The 27,833-nt window shown below is 47.1% G+C and overlaps 1 protein-coding gene across 1 annotated transcript in view; it reads right to left on the bottom strand.

Annotated features, from left to right (window-relative positions):
* Positions 1–27,833, bottom strand: part of LOC119967165 — a 157,311-nt gene that overhangs the window by 108,671 nt on the left and 20,807 nt on the right. The window contains exons 4-6 of the mRNA XM_038799328.1: positions 20,630–20,732; positions 19,566–19,691; positions 13,563–13,679 (exon numbers count right to left, since the gene is read on the bottom strand). Of these exons, the coding sequence (XP_038655256.1) occupies positions 13,563–13,679; positions 19,566–19,691; positions 20,630–20,732 (346 nt within the window). The remainder of the gene's footprint in view (positions 1–13,562; positions 13,680–19,565; positions 19,692–20,629; positions 20,733–27,833) is intronic.

Raw genomic sequence — 27,833 nt, 5'->3', positions numbered from 1 at the left:
AAGAACAGGGTGTTTATTCCCTGTGTCCTGGGCAATATTTATCCCTCAATCAAAACAACAGATTGCTGCTTGTGGGAGCTTACGCCGTCATTGTTTAGTGACTACACACTTGTCTCGGTGTCATAAGATTATGGATTCAAGATTTTCTTAGCCTTGAGCACTAAAATCCAGGTTGATATGGAGGACATGCTGCATTGTTGGAAGTGCCATCTTTTAGGCCTGTCAGGAGGAGGTAAAGAAAAATCACACGGCCTTCTTGAAAGAACCTCAGTGAGTTCTTCCAATTTCCCAATATCCATGGCAACGTTTATTAGCCACACAAGTAGGTTGGATTAGGTGTCTGATTGATCCCCTTGCAGAACAGGACACACCCAACAACAGTTTGTCGACAATGGATAATTGGATCCTGCCTCCTGTAGAGTTCTCTGCAGTGTGTAAAATGATCCAGTCATTGTCAGGCAGGCTCCCAACCTCAATGCTAGCATTACTACTTTCATACGACAGATAGGGCTCACTCATCTTGACAGGAGCACTCAGAATCCCAAATCCATGGAACACATGGCACTCGCCCTGTTGATTTTAGATAAGGAAAGGGTGAGGTTGGTGGAGGAAAACAGTTTTAACTTGAGGAAAACATTAAAATTGAGATATTTCTGGACTGGGAACCAATGTAGATCAGTGAGCACAGCGTGGATGGAGGGGACGATAGGACTTGGCCCGGATGGGGTACCCGGACGAGCACTCAGGTCTTGCGCGGATCAGCCGGCGGGGGTATTCGCAGACATCTTCAACCTCTCTTTACAACAGTCTGAGGTCCCTATCTGCTTCAAGAAGATGACCATCATCCCTGTACCAAAAAAACGTTAAACAGTATGCCTTAATGACTATTGTCCAGTGGCTCTGACATCCATCATTATGAAGTGCTTCGAAAGGTTAGTCATGGCACGAATCAACTCCAGCCTCCCAGATTGCCTTGATCCACTACAGTTTGCCTGTAACAGGTCCACAGCAGACACCATCTCCCTGGCCCTGCACTCTACCCTGGAACACCTAGATAACAAAGACACCTATGTCAGACTCCTATTTATCGACGACAGCTCAGCCTTCAACACCATCATTCCTGCGAAACTCATCTCCAAACTCTGTGGCCTTGGCCTCGGCTCCTCCCTCTGCGACTGGATCCTGAACTTTCTAACCCACAGGCCACAATCAGTAAAGATAGGCAACAACACCTCCTCCACGATCATCCTCAACACCGGTGCCCCACAAGGCTGTGTCCTCAGCCCCCTACTATACTCCTTATACACCTATGACTGTGTGGCCAAATTCCCCTCCAACTCGATTTTCAAATTTGCCGATGACACTGTTGCACGTTTTACTATGGGCGTAAAACGCGTTTATTGGAGTGTATTAACACGCCTCCGTATTCGACGTGTGCTTAACACTACTAGGCTCTGTTCTATGTATTTATTCAGCTCTGGAGTCGCCAGTTGCCGTATAGACAACGTCACAAGTATTCCAAGGTCAAGTTCAAAGTAATAAAGACGATACACCGATTAGTAAGGTTCAAACGATCAATATTTATTATACAGTTATAATAAATACTCATGCACACACTAAGAGACTAAGCTATAACTAAACTTAAGTGAACAGAATACTTATCTAACAGGAACAGGCAAGGTCAGAGAACGAGGCCTTCGTCCTGGTCTTGTACTGCAGCCTTCAGCAAGCGTTCTGGTACTGGGGGTCTAGTGGGCTTGGATCGCGTAGCGAGCGTTGAACTTACGGTTTCGGCGGCTGGTGCTCAACGGCTGGAGTCAGGATGCAAGATGTCAGTCAGGGCCGGAGCACGGGTTTAACAGACCGGGCTATGTGGGGAATTTGCCTTTATACCCCTCTCTAATGTCCTTGCCCCCTTCTGGGCGGGCTCTACCTTTCGGTACCGATTGGAGCGTTTCCAAACGGTTACCTTCGAAATCCTCCAATGCGGGGGCTTTCCTCGATGTTGGGGGGTGGTTCCGATATTCTTTACTCTGGTGCCATCCTGTCTGCGCAACCAATTAAGTGTTACATTGAGATGGAAATGTTGCCATTGTTCGTGCCTGGATCTGGGCTGCCTCATCAGAATGCTAAGCGCTTTGCCATTAACACCTTTGGCTTGGAGATCTTGCACCTGGCCAGAAACTGGTTTGCTGCTTGCAAAATGCTAATTAGTTGAGAGCAGACTGTCTGCTCACACTAAACAGGCTTTTCCTTCTGTCTTCCATTTTACTTTGGCTCAGTGTCCATTTTGCGTGGCCAGCATGGCTACAACACCACCGTAGTGGGTCGGATTTCAAACAATGACGAGACAGAGTATAGGAATGTGATAGAGAATCTGGTGAACTGGTGCGACGACAATAATCTCACCCTCAATGTCAACAAAATGAAGGAGATTGTCATCAACTTCAGGAAGCGTAGTGGAGAATATGCCCCTGTCTACATCAAGGATAACGAAGTAGAAAGGGTCGAGAGCTTCAGGTTTTTAGGTGTCCAGATCACCAACAGCCTGTCTTGGTCCCCCCATGCCGACATTATAGTTAAGAAAGCCCACCAACGACTCTACTTTCTCAGAAGACTAAGGAAATTTGGCATGTCAGCTACGACCCTCACCAACTTTTGCAGATGCACCATAGAAAGCATTCTTTCTGGTTGTATCACAGCTTGGTATGGAGCCTGCTCTGCCCAAGACTGCAGAAAACTACAAAAGGTCGTGATGTAGCCCAGTCCATCACGCAAGCCAGCCTCCCATCCATTGACTCGATCTATAATTCCCACTGCCTCAGAAATGCACCCTGGACATACACTCTTCCACCACCTTCTTCGGTCAGGAAAAAGATACCAAAGTTTGAGGTCACGTACCAACCGACTCAAGAACAGCTTCTTCCATACTGCCATCAGACTTTTGAATGGACCTACCTCGTATTAAGTTGATCTTTTCTCTACACCTTGCTATAACTGTAACATTATATTCTGCAGTCTCTCCTTCCTTCCCTATGTACGGTATGCATTGTTTGTACAGCATGCAAGAAACAACACTTTTCACTGTATACTAATACTGTACATGTGACAATAATAAATCAAATCAAGCTAGGAAGGAGAGTGTGCGAGAAGAGCTATAAGAGTAAAAGATGGGAGGCTGCCCAGGAGAACATTAGAAAGTGGAGTCTGGCAAATATAGAACATACAGTGCAGAAAGAGGCCATTCGGCCCATCGAGTCTGCACCGACCCATTTAAGCCCTTTCTTCCACCCTATCCCCGTTACCCAATAACGCCTCCTGACCTTTTTGGACACTAAGGGCAATTTATCACGGCCAATCCACCTAACCTGCACATCTTTGGACTGTGGGAGGAAATGGGAGCACCCGGAAGAAACCCAGACACGGGGAAAACGTGCAGACTCCAGACAGACAGTGACCCAGCGGGGAATCGAACCTGGGACCCTGGCGCTGTGAAGCCACAGTGCTAGCCACTGTGCTACCGTGCTGCCCCTAAATATCACAAAACAGTAACGTAATGCACACTTGCAGGAACACAGAGCACTGTGTCATTTGTGGAAGAGATCAATCCTATTTTCTCTAGTCTCCCCATGTGGCTAAAGTCTTTAATCATTGGTATCATCCTAATAAATTTCCCCTGCCTTGACACCTGGCCGGAAGTATCATACACTGAATACATCACAGTCCCCCAGTTCATGTAGAGTTCCAAGCCTTCTCACCATTCTCTCCAGCTGCGAGTGCCAGGCATCGCTGGGCAAAAAAATGGCTTGGAGGAAGATATGGTTCAGGCCGTAGGTTCCAGAGACTCGGTGCAGCTGACAGCAAGGTGCACATACACAAGTCTGGTGAGTGAAATGGTGGCAGTACCATTGGCAGGTTCAGCTGTCTATGCAGCAAGTTGGCCGATGCACCTTTCAAGTAAATGCACCCAATTATTTAGCCCCCAACAACATGTTAAAAGATTATCTGGTCATTATCACATTGCTGTTTATGTGATCTTACTGTGTGAAAATTGCCTCCCCATTTTTACATTTCATACAGTGACTACGCTTATTTCATCAGCTGTAAAGCATTCTGGGACTTCCTGAGGGTGTGAAAGGTGCTACTTAAATGCACGTCTGTCTTTCTTCTGTTAGCATTGTGGAACTCTGATCCTACTAATACGGAACTGTGCTGAACAAGAGGGAGACACTAAACGCAGACTGGGTGACCGCTTTGTAGAACACCTCCGGTCTGTCCGGAAGCAGGGCCCAGACCTTCCTGTCGCTGCCATTTCAACTCACCGTCCTGCTCTCACATCCGTATGCCCATGCTTGGCCTGCTGCAAAGTTCCAGTGAAGCCCAGCGCAAACTGGAGAAACAGCACCTCATCTTCCGAGTAGGCACGTTACAGTCTTCCGGCTCAACATCGAGATCAACAATTTCAGACTGCGAACTCTCTCCTCCAGCTTCACCCTATTTTTATTTCTATCAATTTATTTTTACTTTCATTCTTTCTATTGATCTGCTTTTCCCTCAGCATTGTCGCCCCCTCCTCCCATCCCACTTGGGTCAGCTGTTCCAAGTTGCACTTTGACACACTGTCCATCTTTGTTCTGCCATTCACACATTCTAATCTCTTTACGTGCCACTATCAGCCCCCTTCTTAGCCTTAGTCACAAACATTTACATTCCTTTTGTCTTCCGTCCTCAACATCTTTATCAATCTCCACCAATCGCTGGCCCCCTACTCCATATACATCCCCCACGACAGTATAAATCTGATCCTATTTCCAGTTCTCTCGAGCTGTGACAAAGTAATCGAAACATTAGCTCCCTTCTCCCTCCACAGCTGCCGTCAGGCCTGCTGAGATTGTCCAGTATTTTATGTTTTTGTTTCAGATTCCAGCATCTGCAGTAATTTGCTTTTATCTTATATAATAGGGAAGTTTCTTTTATTTACATTTTTATTTTCCTTGTTTGAAAAATTAAAATGTGCCGTTAGCAATATACCAAGTGATGCAATCTTTTTTGGTTAAATATAACATCAAGCAGCATCAGGCACTTCTAGGACTGGGAGTTGTACGCCCCGTGCTATAGGAGTCAATAACGACATGAGCACACGCCAACATGCCAAATACATCCTGAGCGTTGCTGAAAGCAGACAAAAATGTCAGCGGGAGCTGGCGGTAGACGGGATCCCATGGCAGCACCATCTATCTGGGCTACATAGTGGCATCAAAGCTAAACTCAACTGCGTGAGTAGCTACTCACGTTCATAAGTTCAATTAATATAGATTCAGAAAATGGCACCGCATCTACATCACCATGAGGTTATAGTGATCTGCCACAAATGATATGCCTTCCTCGAGTGCCATATTACTGAATAGGCTTGCAGTGTAGAATAGAAATTGCATTGCTATCGATCTGCAGGTCACGTATAGTCTTTGTGAAGGTGAAGGAATCCTTCAAAGCGTATGTGGGAAACTCACTCAGAAATGGCTGTAGCAATTTGCTCAACCATTTGGCCAATTGTGTAGAACCAGTCATAAATAAAGGGACATTACTGTTGGTTGTCTTGGGCAGCCTGTACATACGTGAACGTATTGAACCACGAGAAAGAAAGAATCTGGGCCCAGCTCTAACAGTTCTGTCGGTTTGCATGAGAAATGTGTCGAGATTACCACTAATCTCCTATCCCTTGCATATTTCCAATATGTTGATGATAAGTTAGCTATATTTGAAACTCCAGCTGGATGTGAGAATTTCCTCATACACCTTAATGGGCTCCATTCTGCGCTTAAATTCACCTTTGAAATTGAATAGTCCCTTTCCTCGACGTGCTAGATGAGAAATCGGCTAAAGAGTTCAATGTTGCCTACCGCAAGCCCCCTTTCACTAGTCAACACATGCGTTGCGATTCTTATTATCCCAAACACTACAGGATTAGCCTTGTCAGCAATCGTGTAAACAGGGCCCTTGCCATTCTTCACTGAGCATGTTTGACTCCGAAATAGGGCTTATCAAAGCTATTCTGCAGGATAATGACTACCCCAATCCAGTAATTTGTGTATCGCAGAGTATAACGTGGAAAGCTAAAAACAAAAACTATTATGTAAATGATGAGAGATTGCAGAGCACTGAGATGCAGAGGGATCTGGGTGTTCTAGTGCATGAATTGCTTCAGATTAGTATGCAGGTGCAGCAAGTAATTTGTAAAGTTGATAGAATGTTATTGTTTATTGTGAGGGGAAATTTGTCACAAAAGTGGGTCGTTCTGCTTCAGTTATTCAGGGCATTGGTTAGACCACATTTGGAGTACTGGTCTCTTTCATAGAATCATAGAATTTACAGTGCAGAAGGAGACCATTCAGCCCATCGAGTCTGCAACGGCCCTTGGAAAGAGCACCCTACTCAAGTCCACACAGACAGTCACCCGAGGCTGGAATTGAACCCGGGATCCTGGAGCTGTGAGGCAGCAGTGCTAACCACTGTGCCGCCGTGCTGCCCGTATTTGAGGAAGGGTATAAATGTGTTGAAAACAGTTCAGAGAAGGTTTACCAGACTAATACCAGAAGTATGCAGGGTGTCTTATGAGGAAAGTCTGGACAGTCCAGCTTGTATCCGCTGGAATTTAGAAGAATAAGAGACGGCTTGATTGAAACATAAAAGGTCCTAAGGGGTCTTGACATGGTTAATGTGGGAAGTTGATGTTTCCTCTCGTCGGTGAATATAGAACTAGGGACCACTGTTTAAAACAAGGGCTGCCCATTTAAGACAGAGATGAGAAGGATGTTTTTCTCTCAGAGGGTTCCGAGTCTTTGCAACTCACTTCCTCAAAAGGTGGTGGAAGCAGTCTTCGAATATTTTTAAGGCAGAGGTAGATAGATTCTTGATAAGCAAGGGGGTGAAAGGTTGTCGGGGGTAGATAGGAATATGGCATTGTGGTTACAATCAGATCAGCCGTGATCTTATTGAATGGCGGAGCAGGCTGGAGGGGCCGAGTGGCCTACTCCTGCTCCTAATTTATATGTTCGTACCCATACTCACAAAAGGGCTGAAAGCTGCCATTTCTGGACCTGAAAAGTGGCCATTCTGTCTCAAATTTCACTGGGGAAGGGTAAAATATCTCAAAAATTTGAATTAACAGATGACATTAGCCATTTCACACAGGCTATGGCGTGACAACACGAGTGGTGTTTTGCACTAACCAGATGCTGTCGTTAAACCAAAACGACAATCTGCCTATCACACAAATAAGAATACCCAATTCATTTTTTCCAATTAAGGGGCAATTTAGCATGGCCAATCTACCTACCCGGCACATCCTTTGGGTTGTGGGGGCGAAACTCACACAAACACGGGGAGAACATGCAAACTCCACACGGACAGTGACCCAGAGCTGGGATCGAACCTGGGTGCTAACCACTGCGCCACTGTGCTGCCCCTCACATAAATGAATAATGTCAGTGCGATGCTATGTATATAGACTTTACATCCCAATGATTGGCACATTGTATCAAACAGCCCGAACCTTCACAATAGGCAGAGTACTACTCACCCTGCAACCCATGCTTGCAAAACCCAGAATATAATGTCTAACGTTAGATTGGACGGCATGGTAGCACAGTGGTTAGCACAGTTGCTTCACAGCTCCAGGGTCGATTCCCGGCTTGGGTCACTGTTTGTGTCAAGGTTGCACGTTCTCCCCGTTTCCTCCGGGTGCTCCGGTTTCCAACCACAAGTCCCGAAAGACGTGCTGTTGGTGAATTGGACATTCTGAATTCTCCCTGTGTACCCAAACAGGCGCCGGAATGTGGTGATTATGGGCTTTTCACAGTAACTTCATTGCAGTGTTAATGGAAGTCTACTTGTGACAATAAAGATTATTATTATGCGATTCTGTGATTGGGCAACATTTACTGAACAATTCTACTGAACAATTCTGAGTGGTAAAGAACCGATTTAAGATCTTCGGTCAGGCCCACAATGCATCACTTACACTCGTTAGAACCTACACATATTCATATGCACAAAAGCAAAACAATAGCTCCTTGATGCATTCACCATGGCAGCGCCTTGACCAATCAGAGATGACTTATCATCTAATCAGAACCCTTTTCTCATAAATTGTTGTTCCCTTTGAAATTTTGCATTCTTGCATCTGTCCTGACAAGTGCAAAATAAAAACTCTCCGATAACATGTCTAGTTTTTTCAGCAATACTCAATTTCTGCGCTACCAAGCAACTGAGTATTTTCAGTTAATTTTGGACAAAAGGTGGAATATTAAATCAGATGTGGAACGACCATGAATGGGAATAGAATATTTGGTTAATTTGGAGAAAAACAATTGTGCAGCCATGATGGGATGAATACCATGTTTGTGCTATGATGATATGATCTCAGGTGTATTTGTGTTATTATGTTGTCCACCAGACAATCTGGGCAAATAACATTTGTGTCACCAACGCAGCCTGTTCCTATTTGCAGATACATAAATACACACACTCCAGAATTAGTTCCGTTACTTCAACATATACCGTGCAAGGGCAGCATGGTGGTGCAGTGGGTTAGCCCTGCTGCCTCACGGCGCCGAGGTCCCAGGTTCGATCCCGGCTCTGGGTCACTGTCCGTGTGGAGTTTGCACATTCTCCCCGTGTTTGCGTGAGTTTCACCCCCACAACTCAAAGATGTACAGGGTAGGTGGATTGGCCACGCTAAATTGCCCCTTAATTGGAAAAAAATGAATTGGGTACTCTAAATTTATTTTAAAAACATATACTGTTTACAATTTACTACTTACAATATATTTTGTTCATCTTCCTTTAGCTACTTTGAATTGCACTGTATTATTGAAGCTGATTTCCGATGGCGGCCACGGAGTCAACGGTCACACATTTGGTGGCTCCCGCTCAAGATGGATTTTTTTCGATCTTTTTCCCACCCGAAGGTCAAAGTATTTGAGTGCAAGAGGTGCAGGAGTGCCTGCCAAAGGTTTTACTCATCTGGTGTGGCTGGTGGATGGATCCACGGACTAGGAGTGGGGCGGGAAGGGGCGAGCTGCTGGAGCAGGAGAGTCTTCATGGTTCGTCACAGGATAAGATGACGGAGGGCGGCTGCTCTGCCAGCCCAGTGGTCAACGGAGCAGTTGATAGAGTTCCTCAAGGATAAGTTTCAGCAGCAGAGGAAAGAGGCCCTGGAAGACCTGGCCAAAGTGGTGGAACCAATTAAGTCAAGGATTGAGCAAGTGGAACAGAGGCTGGAGTCCCAGGGCCCGGCGATCCAGAAAGTGGGGGAGCACAAGGAGCAGTTGGCCTCGTTGGTGGCTGAGATGGGAGTGATGCGGGAGACCAAGAAGTGAGGGAGAAGGTGGAGGATCAGGTGAATCGCTCCAGAAGGCAAAATCTCAGGATTGTGGGGATGCCTGAAGGCATTGAAGGTGTGAAGGCCGGGGTGTACGTGGCAAAGATGCTAAGAGGCTGATGGGAGAGGAGGACCTTTGACTAGCCCCTGGAGGTCGACTGGGTGCACAAGGTGCTGATGAGCAGGTGGGCGAGCCGCCAAGGGCGATGGTGGTGCGATTGCTCTGCTTTCTGGATAAGAAGAAGATCCTCCGATGGGCGAGGCAGACCAAGAAATGTACCTGGGAAGGGAACAAACTTTGGGTGTACCAGGACCTGGGAGCAGAACTGGTGAAGAGGGCTGGATTTAACCAGGTCAAGGCTGCCCTCTTTAAAAGGGGGGTGATGTTCGGAGTATTGTACAATATGGTGACTTTTCAGAAGTGAGACTATTACTTCGGAATGCGGAATCGGCAATGGGGTTTGTGAGGGACAATGGACTGGGAGGAGAGTGAGGACATTGAATTTTGGACGGGTTTGTGCGTTCTTTAAAGTTTTAAATGGTGGGTTTTTTGGAGGGCAGGTTTGTCTTTATGGGGGAACAACAATGGTGAATGCACATTTTGTTACTCTTTAGGGATGTACGGTTGGGGGTGGTAGGGAGGTTGGAGGCCTTGTGCGGCGTACACCATGCTAGCGACTGAAGTGGGAGGATTGCCAGGAAGCAGGTGCGGGTTGGGGGGGAATAGAGCTGGCTCTTTGTTTGAGGGTGGGGGGGGGGGGGGGGGGGTGGGGGGGGGGGTTTGCTGACAAGGGGGTAGCTGGTGTGGCGCAGTTGGAAAAGGATCGATAATGGTGGACATCCGAGGGCGGGCCTGGAGGGTCGCGTGAAGTGGGCCGGGGGCTGGCTCAACCCGGAATATATGGCTAATTGGCAGGGTAGGGGGCGCGGCGAGACCCTGATTAGGCTGGTCACGTGAAACGTGAGAGGGGTGAATGGGCCAGTCAAACGATCGCGTGTGTTCGCGCACCTGAGGAGTCTGAAGGCGGTCGTGGCCTTTTTGCAGAGATGCTCTTAAAGGAGACCAGGCGAGGTTGGGGAGGCAGTGGCCGAGTGATATCGTCACTGGACTAGTAATCCAGACACCCAGGGAATGCTCTGTGGTCCCAGGTTGGAATCCCAGCATGGCAGATGGTAAAATTGGAGTTCAATTTAAAAAAGCTGGAATTAAAAAGTATAATGATGACCATGAAACCATTGCTGATCGACGGAAAAACCCATCTAGTTCAGGCAGGGATTGAGTGATTTGGCGATTCTGTTCATCCGGGGCAAATCTGCAAAGTTAGGGGACCTGGAGGAAGAGTACGGGCTGCCCAGAGGGAATGGTTTTAGGTTCCTGCTGGTCCGAGGCTTTGTGAGGAGAGAGGTGCCATCCATTCCTGGGCTACCACCCCTGGCATTGCAAGACAATGTGCTGTCGAGGGACGTGATAGGGGAGGGAAAGGTGTTCGATGTCTATAAGGAGTTGATGGAGTGGGAGGGAGCCCTGGTGGGGGACATGAAGTGAAAGTGTGAGGAGGAGCTGGGAGGGAAGGTGGGGGCCAAGGAGTGGGCAGAGACCCTGCAGAGGGTTAATTCGTCCTCGTCATGTGGAGGCTAAGCTTCATCCAGTTTAAAATAATACATAGAGCGCATATGGTGGCAGCAAGGATGAGTAGATTCTTTTAGGGGGTAGAGGATAGGTGTGGGCAGTGTGCCAAGAGGCCCGCCAATCACGTCTACGATCTTTGCGCCTTTAATGTTGACGGATTTCTGGCAGTAGTTTGCAGACGTAATGTCCGAGGTGCTCGGGTAGGAGCTGGTCCCATGTCCAGAGGTGGCAATATTCGGGCTGTCGGAAGACCGGGCAGCTCTGGGGGGTGAGGGATGCCAATGTTTTGCCCTTTGCCTCCCTGATAGCCCGGAGACAGATTCTGCTTGGGTGGGTGGACTCGGAGTAGCCAAAAGAGGGGATGTGGGTGAGCAACCTGGCCGGATTCCTGAGGCTGGAAAAGGTCAAGTTCGTCTTGAGAGGGTCAGCAGATGTGTTCACTCGAAGGTGGAATCCGTTCATTGATTTCTTTAAGGAGGTTTGAAGGGTCTCCGGGAGTGGAGGGGGGAGGGGGGGGGGGGGGGGGAATATGAGAAAGGGGTAATATTAGGGGAGCAGGGGGGGATAAGTGGGTGTTGGTTGTTCTTCTGCTTTTGTTTGTTTATATGAAACTGCCTTGAATAAAATATTAAAATAATAATAATTGAAGCCAAACGTCCACATACAGGAATCTGCATTCTTACAGGGAATTTAGTCGTTCCAATTCTGCTTTGTTGTAAATAACAGGGTGGCACATGACCTTGATACAAACATCGCCACAGCACACTGGGTTCTAACAACATCAACTTTGTACAAGGCTTCTTGCTACATATAAACAAATTGTGCCCTAATCACCACTCAATGTCCTGCTGCTGTACAACTCTATTTCCTCTCCCTCCCACACAAACACACGCAATGCTTTCAGCAAATATGGGATGAAGTAGTGATCGCAGCAACAAGCCAATCGAAATTTGAGCTCATTGCCAGTGCAAAAAGTGAAGTAAAAGGAAATTAAGGTGGGAATTCTTTCCGTATTATTATGAAGCAGTTTGTTTCAGCTTTTAAAAATTAAAACTTCCCTTTCTCCAAATGTTTTTTTCCTTAAACTGACTCAGAAGCCCGTGTTTGCATGGGCTTCGCCCCCACAACCCAAAGATGTGCAGGGTAGGTGGATTGGCCACGCTAAATTGTCCCTTAAATGGGAAATATTAATTGGGTACACTAAGTTTATTTTAAAAAACTGACTCAGAAGAGGTAAATTTCCAACTTCATACTGGAATTCTCATCCACTGGCAACTCACAAAGAAATTCCGCGCTGATTTTAATTGGGTGGGAGTGGGCCATTCAGTCCCTCAAGTCTGTATCATCAATTAGATCATTTTTTTTCCAATTAAGGGGCAACTTAGCATGGCCAATCCACCTATCCTGCACATTTGGGGGGGGGGGGGGCAGGGGTTGTGGGGGTGAGACCCACGCAGACAGAGGGATAATGTGCAAACTCCACACAGACAGTGACCCGGGGCAGGATCGAACCCGGGTCCTTGGCATCGTGAGGCAGCAGAGCTAACCATTATGCCACCGTGCCGCCCTATTGATTAGATCTACACAGCAACTGCATTTGCCACCTAAGATCCATCTTCTTGATGCCCTTTTTTGTGAGGAGGACTACTGACCCATGGCTCATACCATGGTTTTTATTACAGAGTGTGGAGAGGAGGCAGGCTTGTTGCAATATGTCTTTGAGGGACTGAACGTTTCATCGAGAAAGAAAGTGCATCATGTGATCCAGCCTCAATTCCACTTCTGCCTGGTACCAGTAGGTAGGGTGGAAGAGGGTTTCAGGTGAGCTGAGGCAGGACAGAGAAGAGAAATATTACAGAAGTGGAGGAAGACAGACTTGGTGATATGCGGTGGGAAGTTCAAATATGACACCAAGGTTGCAAATGGCCTGATTTGCACTCAGACATATACCAGGGAGAAGGACCGAGTTGTTGGCTAGGAGGGCGGAGGTAATGGCGGTAAGCGGAGTCCATGACTTTTTCTTCCCAATATTTATTTAGAGGACGTTTTTCTCATCCAGTACTGGATGTTGGACAGTCAGGGACAATGGAAAGTCAAACATCAAAGTGATGAGATAGAGAAAGGTATTATCAGTGTACATGTGGAACCATTTGGACAATACAAAGTCTATGGGAATAAAAATATTGCCAATGCTTGTGGAATAGAAATTCCACAACTAACAGTCACCATAACAAGCTAGCTCATTGAGAAATCACCCATAATGATCGCTAATCCGATGAAAGAAGTATGTTATTAAAATGATAAATATGGACATTCCCAATACATATTATGAGGCATTTAACTGAGACATATGACAGTATTTACATCACAGAAATAGGCCATTCACCCCAACAGTTACATGCTGGTATTTCTCCTACACCCACGCTTCTTCATTACACTCATCAATTTATCTTTCAAAAGGTGTCTCTCAAGAATGAAACTCTGCACGGATTATCACATTGAAGAATTAACCAGTTAGCTGGGATAAAAGCTCTCAAATAGGAATCTTACCTTCCTGAAGTGGACCCATGCTTCATGTTGATAAATCAAATATCCACCGAGGTCAGAGGTCAACTGACTTCTATCAATGTAGTTGTACAACTCAAAAACTTCATTAAGAAGCACGCACTAACATTGGAGAGGGGAAAAAGTGTTAATTCCATCAGATACTTCATCAGACAAAAGTTGAACTCCAATAGTAAGAAAAAAGAATTGATTGCATTTTCAATTTTACACGGAGAGCAAAAATTCACTTGATCTGCAGAACATTTCCAGACTGACAAAAAACTTCTCAAGCTATGATCAAAATTCGCAATATTATTGATCTTAATATTTGGAGGACTTAAAACTAGTTTTGCACCTAAATTTAAATTTGGTTCAAAAATTTACAGATGAACATGGAATTGGGCTGCTTCCAACCCAACCAATCCCAATCTCAGCCGTGTTACTGTGATGTAGTTGGAGCAGAGAATGTGCAATGACATGGACTGAGTGAGCAGAGGGTAACAGAAGAGTGAGAGAGCTAGAACAAGAGAGGCATATGGAAGCTGGTGAGAATTACCGTGCTTTGCCAGTGATGAGCTGAAGGAAATTGTTGCTTTTCCACCATCCAGGAATGGGATATCTTTTGGACAATGTATGGCAATAGCCTTTTGGGCTGGAACCATGGTGGCTGAAGCCACGTAATTGTGAGAGAACCCCCCCACCATATCTCTCTCTCTCCCCTCACCCCCCCCCCCCAGTCTCCCACCACCTACCCCCCCCCCCCCCCCCCCCCCCAAGTCTCTCTCTCCCCCATCCCAGTGTCAATATCCAGTGGCTGGAAAACCTCTAGTGAGTCAGAGGGCAGAAGGTGCTGACATGGGATTGCTGGCTTTGTCGGAATTCAATTAGGCTCACTATGAGGCCATCATAATTTATCTTCTTCAGAGAGATGGCGGTTTAGTGGTATTGTCCAAATTTTGGAATTTACCAAAATTCACTAGACTCTGGGGTGGTCCTGGCGGACTGGAAATTAGCAAACGTGACACCACGGTTTAAAAAAGGTCGGCAGAAAGCGGGTAATTATAGGCCAGTTAGCTTAACTTCGGTAGTAGGGAAGATGCTGGAATCAATCATCAAGGAAGAAATAGCGAGGCATCTGGATGGAAATTGTCCCATTGGGCAGGCACAGCATGGGTTCATAAAGGGCAGGTCGTGCCTAACTAATTTAGTGGAATTTTTTGAGGGCATTACCAGTGCAGTAGATAACAGGGAGCCAATGGATGTGGTATATCTGGATTTCCAGAAAGTTTTTGACAAAGTGCCACACAAAAGGTTGCTGTATAAGATAAAGATGCATGGCATTAAGGGTAAAGTAGTAGCATGGATAGAGGATTGGTTAAATAATAGAAAGCAAAGAGTGGGGATTAATGGGTGTTTCTTTGGTTGGCAACCGGTAGCTAGTGGTGTCATGGGATCAGGGGTGAGCTGGCAAGGTGGATACAGAGCTGGCTAGGTCATAGAAAGCACAGAGTAGAAATGGAAGGGTGCTTTTCTAATTGGAGGGCTGTGACTAGTGGTGTTCCGCGGGGATCAGTGCTGGGACCTTTGCTGTTCGTAGTATATATAAATGATTTGGAGGAAAATGTCACTGGTCTGATTAGTAAGTTTGCAGACGACACAAAGGTAGGTGGAATTGGGGATAGCGATGAGGAATGTCAGAGGATATAGCAGGATTTAGATCATTTGGACACTTGGGCGGAGAAGTGGCAGATGGAGTTTAATCCTGATAAATGTGAGGTTATGCATTTTGGAAGGTCTAATTGAGGTAGGGAATATACAGTGAATGGTAGAACCCTCAAGTGTATTGAAAGTCAGAGAGATCTAGGTGTACAGGTCCACAGGTCACTGAAAGGGGCAACACAGGTGGAGAAGGTAGTCAAGAAGGCATACGGCATGCTTGCCTTCATTGGCTGGGGCACTGAGTATAAGAATTGGCAAGTCATGTTGCAGCTGTATAGAACCTTAGTTAGGCCACACTTGGAGTATAGTGTTCAATTCTGGTCTCCACACTACCAGAAGGATGTGGAGGCTTTAGAGAGGGTGCAGAAGAGATTTACCAGGATGTTGCCTGGCATGGAGGGCATCAGCTATGAGGACCGTTTGAATAAACTCGGTTTGTTCTCACTGGAATGACGGAGGTTGAAGGGCGACCTGATAAAGGTCTACAAAATCATGAGGGGCATAGACAGAGTGGATAGTCAGAGGCTTTTCCCCAGGGTAGAGGGGTCAATTACTAGAGGACATAGGTTTAAGGTTCGAGGGGCAAGGTTTAGAGGAGATGTACGACGCAAGTTTTTTTTACAGAGGGTTGTGGGTGCCTGGAACTTGCTGTCGGAGGTGTTGGTGGAAGCAGGGACGATAGTGACATTTAAGGGGCATCTTGACAAATACATGAATAGGATGGGAATAGAGGGATACGGACCCAGGAAGTGTAGAAGATTTTAGTTTAGACAGGCAGCATGGTCGGCACAGGCTTGGAGGGCCGAAGGGCCTGTTCTTGTGCTGTACTTTTCTTTGTTATTTTGTTCTTTGTGTCCCTCAAAGTTCAGTGTTGGACCCACAATTGTTCACAATTTACATAGATGATTTGGAGTTGGGGACCAAGTGCAATGTCTTCAAGTTTGCAGACGACACCAAGATGAGTGGTAAAGCAAAAAGTGCAGAGGATACCGGAAGACGGCAGAGGGATTTGGATAGGTTAAGTGAATGGGCTAGGGTTTGGCAGATGGAATATAATGTTGACAAATGTGAGATTATCCATTTTGGTAGGAATAATAGCAAAAGGGAATTATTATTTAAATGATAAAATATTAAAATATGCCGCTGTGCAGAGAGACCTGGGTGTGCTGGTGCATGAGTCACAGAAAGTTGGTTTACAGGTGATTAAGAAGGCAAATGGAATTTTGTCCTTCATTGCTAGAGGGATGGAGTTTAACACTAGGGAGGTTATGCTGCAATTGTATAAGGTGTTAGTGAGGCCACACCTGGAGTATTGTGTTCAGTTTTGGTCTCCTTACCTGAGAAAGGACGTTCTGGCACTGGAGGGTGTGCAGAGGAGATTCACTAGGTTAATCCCAGAGCTGAAGGGGTTGGATTACGAGGGGAGGTTGAGTAGACTGGGACTGTACTCGTTGGAATTTAGAAGGATGCAGGGGGGATCTTACAGAAACGTATAAAATTATGAAGGGAATAGATAGGATAGATGCGGGCCGGTTGTTTCCACTGGCGGGTGAAAGCAGAACGAGGGGGTATAGCCTCAAAATAAGGGGAAGTAGGTTTAGGACTGAGTTTAGGAGGAATTTCTTCACCCAAAGGGTTGTGAATCTATGGAATTCCTTGCCCAGTGAAGCAGTTGAGGCTAGATATTTTTTGAAGAATAAAGGGATTAAGGGTTATGGTGTTCGGGCCGGAAAGTGGAGACGAGTCCACAAAAGATCAGCCATGATCTCATTGAATGGCGGAGCAGACTCGAGGGGCCAGATGGCCTACTCCTGCTCCTAGTTCTTACGTCACTGGACTAGTGATCCAGTGAACCAAGGTAATACTCTGGGGACCCAGGTTGGAATCCCACCACAGTAGACGGTGAAATTTGAATTTAATAAAACCATGAAACCATTGTCGATTGTTGTAAAAACCCATCTGGCTCACTAATGTCCTTTCGGGAAGGAAATCTGCCATCCTTACCTGGTCTGATCTACATGTGACCCCAGATCCACAGCAACATGGGTAACTTTTAAATGTCCTCTGAAAACGGCCGAGCAATCCACCCAGTTCAAGGGCAATTAAGGATGGGAAACAATGCTGGCCCAGCCAGCGACACCCCTATCCCACCAATTAATTTTTTTAAATGTCACTGGATTAGTAACCCAGAAACCCAGGCTAATGCTGTGGGGAAATGGGTTCAAACCCAACCATGGCAGCTGGGGGAATTTAAATGCAACTAACAAACCTGGAATATAAAGCTGGCATCAGTAATTTTTTTTTTTTTTTAATTTGGATTACCCAATTATTTTTTCCAATTAAGGGGCAATTTAGCGTGGCCAATCCACCTACTCTGCACATTTTTGGGTTGTGGGGGCGAGACCCACGCAAACACGGGGAGAATGTGCAAACTCCACACGGATAGTGACCCAGAGCCAGGATCGAACCTGGGACCTCAGCGCCGTGAGGCGGTTGTGCTAACCACTAGGCCACCGTGCTGCCCCGCTGGCATCAGTAATGATGTCCATGAACCATTGTTGGTTGCCGTAAAAACCCATCTGGTTCACTAATGTCCTTTAGGGAAGGAAATCTGTCGGCCATACCAGGTTAGGACTGCACGTGACTCTAGGTCCGCAGCAACGTGATTGACCCTGAACTGCCCTCTGAAATGACCCAGCAAGCTTTTCGGGTCAAAGGGAAATCAGGGATAAGATAAGCTGCAAACACTGGTCTCATCATCGACGCCCAGGCCACCCATCAAAACCTATTGAGAGGGATGAACCCAGCATTGGACAGATGGGGTACCCTTGCCGTCAACTACCTGACCACAACCCATCCTCACCTGCCTTCACTCATCTGTGGTCTGAGGTCCCCATGACCCTGAGCCTCAAGTGGGTTTAGTGTTGCAGCAATCACTGCCCCTGTGGCTGCAATGACCAGCTCTTGGTGGGTGGGACTTCGGCCCCAAATAAATGCCTGAAGGGCACTTGATTCCATCAATCCATCCCCCCCAAAACTGACAGGGGCTCTCCACTGGTTCTTTGGTCATGAGGGCGAGACCCCGGTTGGCCTGAAAAAATCAGTGCACAAGGAGGCCATTTAGCCCATTGAGTCAGCACCGAACCTCCGAAACAGTACCCTGATACGATAACTCCACCTCACCTTTGGACACACTAAGGGGCAATTTAGCATGGCCAATCCACCTAACCGGCACATCTTTGGACTGTGGGAGGAAACCGGAGCACCCGGAGGAGACCCACGCAGACACGGGGAGAATGTGCAAACTCCCCACAGACAGTGACCCACGGTCTGAATCGAACACGGATCCCTGGTGCTGTGAGGCAGCAGTGCTAACCACTGTGCCACCTTGCCGCCCACAAACTAAAGAAGTAATTGTGCAGGAATGGGGCAGGGGGAGGGGTGAGAACATAGTAGCTGCATGGGGAGAGATAGAAATTGAGATTAGTGCCATGCAGATGGATCATTGGGAGAAGCAATCGGCTGTGACAAAGGTGGCAGGACGGCCATGGAGGGAGACTGACCAAGAGTAACCTTGGTTTTGTGGGAAGATACAATATCAGAATGTAAGACTGGGAGGAGGAAGTGTTGGAAGAGATGTACTTCTTGACATTCTTCCTATTTATGCAACAGGGGTCAGTTGGAGAGACAGTGATGACTTGAAGGTAGGTGCAGCCTTTGAAGATCGGCCATTCTAACTCAGGGGAAAATGATGTTGTCAGTTTTGAAAAAGTAGAGACAACTTCAGAAAAGAGTGACTGAAAGTCCTGGGAGCACAGACGAGGAACCAGGAGAGATAATGTGGTTATGGAAGATGTGAGTCGGATGGGACCTGGGAGAACTGGTGAAGAAAGTGAGAGAAGAATAGGTGCGATGCCAGAAGATAACGAGGGAGAACTTGCTGTCAGGTGGATCCCCTTGATATCAGGGATGAAACAGGATACAGGTTCAACACATTTGATGTCAGAGGTAAGGTTGGAACTGCAGGAGGCCATCTGTAATTGGGAAAATAAGCTTTCTTTCTGTTATTCTCCAGAAAGCAAAACCGGGAAAAATGCCCAGAATCATCCAGTCAATCAGTATCCACACAATGTTATGGTTATGCACATGTATACCTCAGAATCCAAATCCAATTTACCCACTGAAAAATTGATTTGACAGATAATAGTTAAAGAGAAAATAGAAATTGATTGCATTTTAAGAAACTGCATTCTTCAAAATATCAGTAAAATAAAGGTTTTACTTCAATACCTTGAATGGCGGCTCAGAAAGCAGCTTACTATGGGTTAGGCCCAAAGACTTCAAAATGCATTTTCTGATTCCTTTTGTCTGTGGCTGTAGAGCATAAAAAGTGTTGACTATTCTTCCAAACTGGTGCTATGTGGAAAAAAAGAGAGAAATTAGGATGCAAACCACAAATTCAATTTTTCCCACATCATACTTTGTAAATCTCATGCGTATTCTCCATTGAGGTATTGTGACACACGGAGTAATGTCCCTACCTCTGAGCTGGGAGCTTGAGGGTCAAGTCCCAACCCGGGATTTGATGGTCAAGAATGGAGTGGTCATAATGTGGTTGAAAAGCTGTCTGTAAATCTTTGCTACACTCAACAATGGTGGGCAGTAAGGGGTGGTATGTGGCACAGTGGTTAGCACTGGGACTGTAGCGCTGAGGACCCGGGTTCGAATCCCGGCCCTGGGTCACTGTCCGTGTGGAGTTTGCACATTCTCCCCATGTCTGCGTGGGTTTCACTCCCACAACCCAAAGATGTGCAGGTTAGGTGGATTGGCCATGCTAAATTGCCCCTTAATTGGAAAAAAAAACTAATTGGGTACTCTAAATTTATTTTAAAAAAACAATAGTGGTAAGTAAAAGCGGAATGAAAAGAAAGCTGGAGCCTCAACCATCATTGCCCAAGTAGCCCCAAACTACAACATACGTAGAAAGGTGCATGTTGACACAGCAACCGGAAACCCCGAGTGAGCTGTTAACACATCACCATCAGTACTCCCGCTCCTTAGAGAATCTACCAGGTAGTAAACAATGTGAATTGGCTCAGTGCAACTAGTTAACATCAGTAAACAATTGGAACTAGCTCGACTGGCTCCATTCTCATTAGGACGGGAGTCTGAATCATTTCTGTGCCGGGGTGGTGATGGAGGCTCCCTCTACAAATTGTAAGGGGATGCCGTTATTATGGTTTCTTTTGCCACCTCCCTAAAAACAAAAAAAAATAAACAACTGAACTCAGTGGAACTGGAATTCAGACAACAACTGATCAATACACAAGGTTCTTACACCGGTCATTATTTACCTGGATTTTCAGCAAGCTGCTTATAATGGTGGAGGCAACATCTAATCTGGCAGATCGGAGATCAGTTACAATGGATACCAGACTATTTCTGGTTTGCGATTCACTATTAAAACAAAAAAGAAATCAAGTTTTATTTAGAACACAATGGGTGGGATTCTCCAGCCGTGTGCCATTCACTTGCAGCGGAATTCTTCTTCCTGCCGCCTGTCAATGGGATTTCCTGTTGGAAAAGTGAATTGCAGTAACTGGAGAATCCCGGGCAATATTGCATTAATTTACTCAACCATTGACTGGGTTTGCCCCAAAATAAATTATTCCATTGTCACTTTGTTAAATGACGAAACAGGATTTTAAGTTAAACATTTGTATGAAAATTTCAAAGCTTGGCCTTCCCTATTTATCCAAGAGAGCAGTGAGGAAGCTGACTCCAAACCCCAGTCAATGTGACAGTGGGACCTGCTCCTAACCCCACCAACTTGGAGCATGACCACAAATATGCGTGTGGTGTGCCAGCCCCCTCGAACAATGCCATCGAAACACCCGCTTATTCCAACCTTCGATTGGGGCAAACACTACTTTTAGCAGAATGAGACTTGGCCTTGCACAGGACGAAGTTACGTTCACCCTCCTCAGTGCCTCGCTCCAAACCTCCCCCTCCAAAATTGGCCCCAGCTCTTCTGCCCACTTTGCCTTCACTCCCTCAACCAAGCCCGTCTCGCCCCCCCATTATCTGCCCGACGTACTGGCCACCTCCGACCCGAAGCAGAATAAAATCCGCTCGAGCAAGGTAGAAGGCTGCTTTAAAAGGAAGGCTGGAAAATGCCTTTTGACCAAGCTATGCACCTGGAGGCACCTGAACCTATCAGTGTCAGTAAGCCCATATTTCTTTAGCTCCTTCAGGCTAGCGAATGGACCTTGTAAATATAAATCTCCCACCTTCTCCAACCCCTTCTCCTTCTACTCCCTAAACCTCACATCCAGCCGAATAACTGGTTTGCACAGAGGGGAGCTAGCCTTGACACAGCAGTATAATTGAAATGTTGAAGGAGCTGTCTCCAAATTTTTAACGTGGCCACTACCAACGGGTTAGTCGAGTGTTTCTTCAGCACCACCAGGAGCGGAGCTGTTACCAACGCCCCCAAGCTTGCCCCCCTCACAGACTCCGTTTCCATCCGGACTCACAGCTTCCCGAGTCCCCACACCACTCCAGCATCTTTTCAGCATTAGCCACGCAATAGTACTATTGATAGTTTGGCAAGGCCAAGCCCCTGCTTGTCTCTCCCATTGAAGCACCATCGTCTTGATGCTTGGGCCCTTACCCGCCCAAATAAACCGAGTCACAAGCCAGTCAATCTGTCAGAGAAATGCCTTGGGCAGGAACACAGGGAGGCACTGGAATAAAAATAAAAATCTCAGTAAGATATTCATCTCAACTGATTGGGGAGACCATCCCATCTTTGCAGGTTCGCCTTGATCTTCCCCACCAGATTTGTGTAGTTCAACCTCCGGAGTGTCCCCAATTCCCTTGCTATCTTGACCCCTAGGTACCAAAAATGTGTTCCTGGTAACCAGAACGGTAACCCCCTAAGCCTCCTTCTCCACCCCGGTGCCCCAACCACAAAGAACTCCACAAAGAACAGAAATAGATAAGTTCTTGACTAATAAGGGGATCATGGGTTATGAGGAGAAGGCAGGAGAATGGGGATGAGAAAAAGATCAGCCATGATTGAATGGCGAAGCAGATGTGATGGGCCGAGTGGCCTAATTCTGCTCCTATGTCTTATGGTCTATTATGGTCTTATGGTGTCTTCCATATTATTGCTTTTTTAGTTGTCCTCTGCTTGCTTTTAAAGGCTTCACAATGCTCTGGTCAATGTGACAGTGAGACCTGCTCCTAACCCCAGTCAATGCTGTATTATTAGTGATTATTAAAGACTACGAATCAATGGTGGAGGTGCATTCTCCACTGAGTTACAACCAATTAATCACAAATATACTTCATTAAATCCTACTTATTAAAAAAATCAATTTGGGATTAAAAAACCCACACTAATTATTCCCAATACTTTTTCTTTTAAATGTATTTTATTACAAACATGTATCAAAGCAGGTTACAGCAAATAACACCCCGGGAAACATACTTCCCAACAATCAACTATACAGTCTGTACAGAGTTTTCCCCTTTTTTCCCCGAGCAACATTCACCGCCGTGCAATCAGAGAGGCGAAGGCCAAGACATCGGCCTTCCTCCTCTCCACGAGTTCCGGCTTCTCTGAAACCCCAAATATCGCTACCAAAGGGTCAAGGTCCACCTCCTCCTCCACTACCCTGGCTAAGACCGCGAACACTCCCTCCTAGAATCTTCCCAATTTTTCACAACTCCAAAACATGTGCATGTGATTCGCTGGTCCCCGCCCACACCTCTCACACTCATCTGCTACCCCCTGAAAGAACCCACTCATTCTCGCCTGAGTCATGTGCACCCTGTGCACCACCTTAAACTGTATCAGGCTCATCTTTGCACAAGAGGGTGCCCCGTTTACCCTTCACAGTGCCTCATACTCCCCAATTGATCTCCCCTCCCAACTCCGCCCCATTTCTCCTTGACCTTCACCACGCGCTCACCTCCCTGCTCCCCCAGCCACTTGTATATATCCCCAATTCTTCCCTCCCCTTCCACATCCGGACCTTTCGCGCAAAGGCGCTAACCTCACTCCCCCTCGGCAGCTCTACCGTTTCCCTTAGCTTCTCCAGACTGGTGAACCTTTCCTCCAAATACAGATCCTTCACCTTGACCAGCCGCACTTCCCTCCACCTGCTGTATACACTATCCATCGCCCCCGGCCCAGACTCATGATTCTCGCACAGCGCCGTTAGCACCGACATTCCTTCCACCCTAAAATGCCTCCTCAGCTGATTCCATATCTTCAACGTGGACTGCACCACTGGGCTCCCTGAATACCTACTCAGAGCCATTAGCAATGCTGCCATCACCATCACCTTCAAACTAGACCCCTTACAAGATTCCTCCTCCATCCTAACCCACTCTACCCCTTCTCCTTCCCACCACCTCCACACCTTGTCCACATTCGCCGCCCAATAATAATGAAGTGGAGGTGCCGGTGTGGGGACTGGGGTGAGCAAAGTGAGAAGTCTTACAACACCAGGTTAAAGTCCAACAGGTTTGTTTCAAACACTAGCTTTCGGAGCACTGCTCGTTCCTCAGGTGAATGAAGAGGTTTGTTCCAGAAACATATAGATAGACAAATTCAAAGATGCCAGACAATGCTTAGAATGCGAGCATTTACAGGTAATTAAATCTTTACAGATCCAGAGATAGGAGTAACCCCAGGTTAAGGAGGTGTGAATTATCTCAAGCCAGGACAGTTGGTAGGATTTCGCAAGCCCAGGCCAGATGGTAGGGGGTGAATGTAATGCGACATGAATCCCAGGTCCCGGTTGAGGGTGGATCTTGGCTATAAGTCCCTGCTCAGCGATTTTGCGTTGTCGCGCGTCCTGAAGGCCGCCTTGGAGAACGCTTACCCGGAGATCAGAGGCTGCATGCCCTTGACTGATGAAGTGTTCCCCGACTGGAAGGGAACATTCCTGCTTGGTGATTGTCGCGCGATGTCCGTTCATTCGTTGTCGCAGCGTCTGCATGGTCTCGCCAATGTACCACGCTTCGGGACATCCTTTCCTGCAACGTATGAGGTAGACAACATTGGCCGAGTCGCACGACCACGTACCTGGTGGGTGGTGTTCTCATGTGTAATGGCGTTATCCATGTCGATGATCTGGCATGTCTTGCAGAGATTGTCATGGCAGAGTTGTGTGGTGTCGTAGTCTCTGCTCTGAAGGCTGGGTAGTTTGCTGCAAGCAATGGTTTGTTTGAGGTTGCGCGGTTGTTTGAAGGCCAGTAGTGGGGGTGTAGGGATGACCTTGGCAGGATGTTCATCTTCATCGATGATGCGTTGAAGGCTGCGAAGAAGATGTCGTAGTTTCTCCGTTCCGGGAAAGTACTGGACGACGAAGGGTACTCTGTTGGTTGTGTCCCGTGTTTGTCTTCTGAGGAGGTCGGTGCCGTTTCTTGCTGTGGCACGTTGGAACCGTCGATCGATGATTCGAGCGCCATATCCCGTTCGTACAAGGGCACCTTTCAGCGTCTGTAGATGTTTGTTACGCTCCTCCTCGTCTGAGCAGATCCTGTGTATACGGAGGGCTTGTCCATAGGGGATGCTTCTTTAATGTGTTTAGGGTGGGAGCTGGAAAAGTGGAGCATCGTGAGGTTATCCGTGGGCTTGCGGTAAAGCGAAGTGCTAAGGTGACCGTCCTTGATGGAGATCAGTGTGTCAAAAATGCAACGGATTTTGGAGAGTAGTCCATGGTGAGTCTGATGGTGGGATGGAACGTATTGATATCATCTAGTCGTTTCAGTGATTCTTCGCCGTGGGTCCAAAGGAAAAAAATGTCATCGATGTATCTGGAGTATAACGTCGGTTGAAGGTCCTGTGTGGTGAGGAGCTCTTGTTCAAACTTGTGCATGATGATGTTGGCATATCGAGGTGCGAATTTGGTCCCTATGGCTGTTCCGTGTGTCTGGATGAAGATCTTGTTGTCGAAGGTGAGGACGTTGTGATCCAGAATGAAGCGGTGGGTTGCAGAATTGCGTCTGGAGATTGGCAGTTCTCGGTGTTGAATACTGAGGCTGTTGCAGCAATGCCGTCGTCATGGGGAATGCTGGTGTAGAGTGCCGAGACATCCATTGTGACGAGGAATGTTCCTGGTTCAACTGGTCCATGGGTGCTGAGTTTCGGTAGGAAGTCCGTCGTGTCGCAACAGAAGCTGGGCGTACCTTGTACGATGGGTTTCAAGATGCCCTCAATGTAGCCAGAGCGGTTCTCACACAGGGTCCCATTGCCTGAAACGATAGGACGGCCTGGTGTGTTGGCCTTGTGTATTTTCGGGAGACAGTAGAGATCTCCAATGCGGGGTGTACGTGGGATGAGAGCAAGTAGGGAGCTCTGAAGGTCTGGATCCAAGGTCTTGATCAGTCTGTTGAGTTGGCGGATGTGTTCCTTGGTCGGATCTGCAGGTAACTGTCTGTAGTGTTCCTGGTTGTTGTATTGTCAGTATTCTTCCTTGCAGTAGTCCGTTCTGTTCAGTATAACGGTGGCCCCTCCTTTGTCTGCTGGTTTGATGACGATGTTGCGGTTGGTTTTGAGAGCACGGATGGCGTTGCGTTGTACTTGGGTGTCGTTCGGGGCTGTCTTGTGAATGCGACTGATAAATCTGGCATTGACGCGACTCCTGACGGCTTGAGCATACATGTTGAGTCTAGGGCAGCGGCCTTCCGGATGGGGTCCAATTCAACTCTTTCCTCTTCAGTTGCCGCACTGCAGATCTTTTGGTCTGCTGTTCCAGTTCATTGGTAGTCTCCTTGGGTTCGCTGTCGGGCCTCTTGGGGTCTGTGGAAGAATTCCCAGAGCCTCATTCGCCTGATGAATTCCTCCGTGTCTGCCGCGAGACTGATGTGGCCCATTTTGGTGGTGGTGCAGAAATTGAGCCCTCTGCTGAGGACTTTGTTCGTCTGGTTGGAAGGTGTAGTCCGACAAGTTGACAACAGATTTCCCTGTATTGTTTTCTACTGTGGTACCGGGGAAGGCTTGGTTGCTGTTGGTGGTGATGCCGAGTTTCTCAAGCTTCCTGTTCTTGGTGTACATATGGGGGGCATAGTATCAATGTCTCAGCTGTTTGGCGGTGTTCCGCAGCTGGTCTGCTGTGTCCTGAGCGCAAGTTGAGAATATGGCCTCTATCTTGGTTTCCAGGTTGCGTCGTCTGCTGTAGATCTGGCGTACGAGATGTTTGAGGAGTGTGAGAGAGGTGCGACGGCAGAGTCTCTCAGCGTAGTCCGTGTTATAGGTCGCCCTGAGTGGGTTTGTGATCTGTAGCTCTTTCGAAATCTTGTCTGCTTTCTTGCATCTTTGTAGAAGCTTAATGTCAGTTTTTTTCCTTTGGACCCACGGCAAAGATACACTGAAACGACTACACGATGACATCAGTAAGCTCGGCACTCTACACCAGCATCCCCCATGACGACACCATTGCTGCAACAGCCTCAGTATTCAACACCGACAACTGCCAATCTCCAGACACAATTCTGCAACTCACCGCTTCATTCTGGATCACAACGTCCTCACCTTCGACAACAAGTTCTTCATCTAGACGCATGGAACAGCCATGGGGACCAAATTCGCACCTCAATATGCCAACATCATCATGCACAAGTTTGAACAAGACCTCCTCACCGCACAGTACCTTCAACCGGTGTTATACACCAGATACATCGATGACATTTTTTTCCTTTGGACCCATGGCGAAGAATCATTGAAACGACTACACATTGACATCAATAAGTTCCATTCCACCATCAGACTCACCATGGACTACTCACCAAAATCAGTTGCATTTTTTGACACACTCATCTCCATCAAGGACGGTCACCTCAGCACTTCGCTTTACCGCAAGCCCACGGATAACCTCACGATGCTCCACTTTTCCAGCTTCCACCCTAAACACATTAAAGAAGCCATCCCCTATGGACAAGCCCTCCGTATACACAGGATCTGCTCAGACGAGGAGGAGTATAACAGACATCTCCAGACGCTGAAAGATGCCCTTGTACGAACGGGATATGGCGCTTGACTCATCGATCGACAGTTCCAACGCGCCACAAAAAAAAAAAACGGCACCGACCTCCTCAGAAGACAAACACGGGACACAACCGACAGAGTACACTTCGTCGTCCAGTACTTTCCGGAATGGAGAAACTGCGACATCTTCTTCGCAGCCTACAACGCATCATCGATGAAGATGAACATCTTGCCAAGGTCATCCCCACACCCCCACTACTTGCCTTCAAACAACCGCGCAACCTCAAACAAGCCATTGTTTGCAGCAAACTACCCAGCCTTCAGAACAGTGACCACGACACCACACAACCCTGCCATGGCAATCTCTGCAAGACGTGCCAGATCATCGACATGGGTACCACCATTACACGTGAGAACACCACCCACCAGGTACGCGGTACATTCTCGTGCGACTCGGCCAATGTTGTCTACCTTATACACTGCAGGAAAGGATGTCCCAAAGCGTGGTACATTGGCGAGACCATGCAGACGCTGCGACAACGAATGAACGGACA

The sequence above is a fragment of the Scyliorhinus canicula genome, chromosome 6 (genome assembly GCF_902713615.1).
Source record: "Scyliorhinus canicula chromosome 6, sScyCan1.1, whole genome shotgun sequence".
Taxonomy (NCBI): Eukaryota; Metazoa; Chordata; class Chondrichthyes; order Carcharhiniformes; family Scyliorhinidae; genus Scyliorhinus; species Scyliorhinus canicula.
Note: the sequence above shows the minus strand (reverse complement) of the source record. Positions and strands in the feature narration are given on the sequence as shown.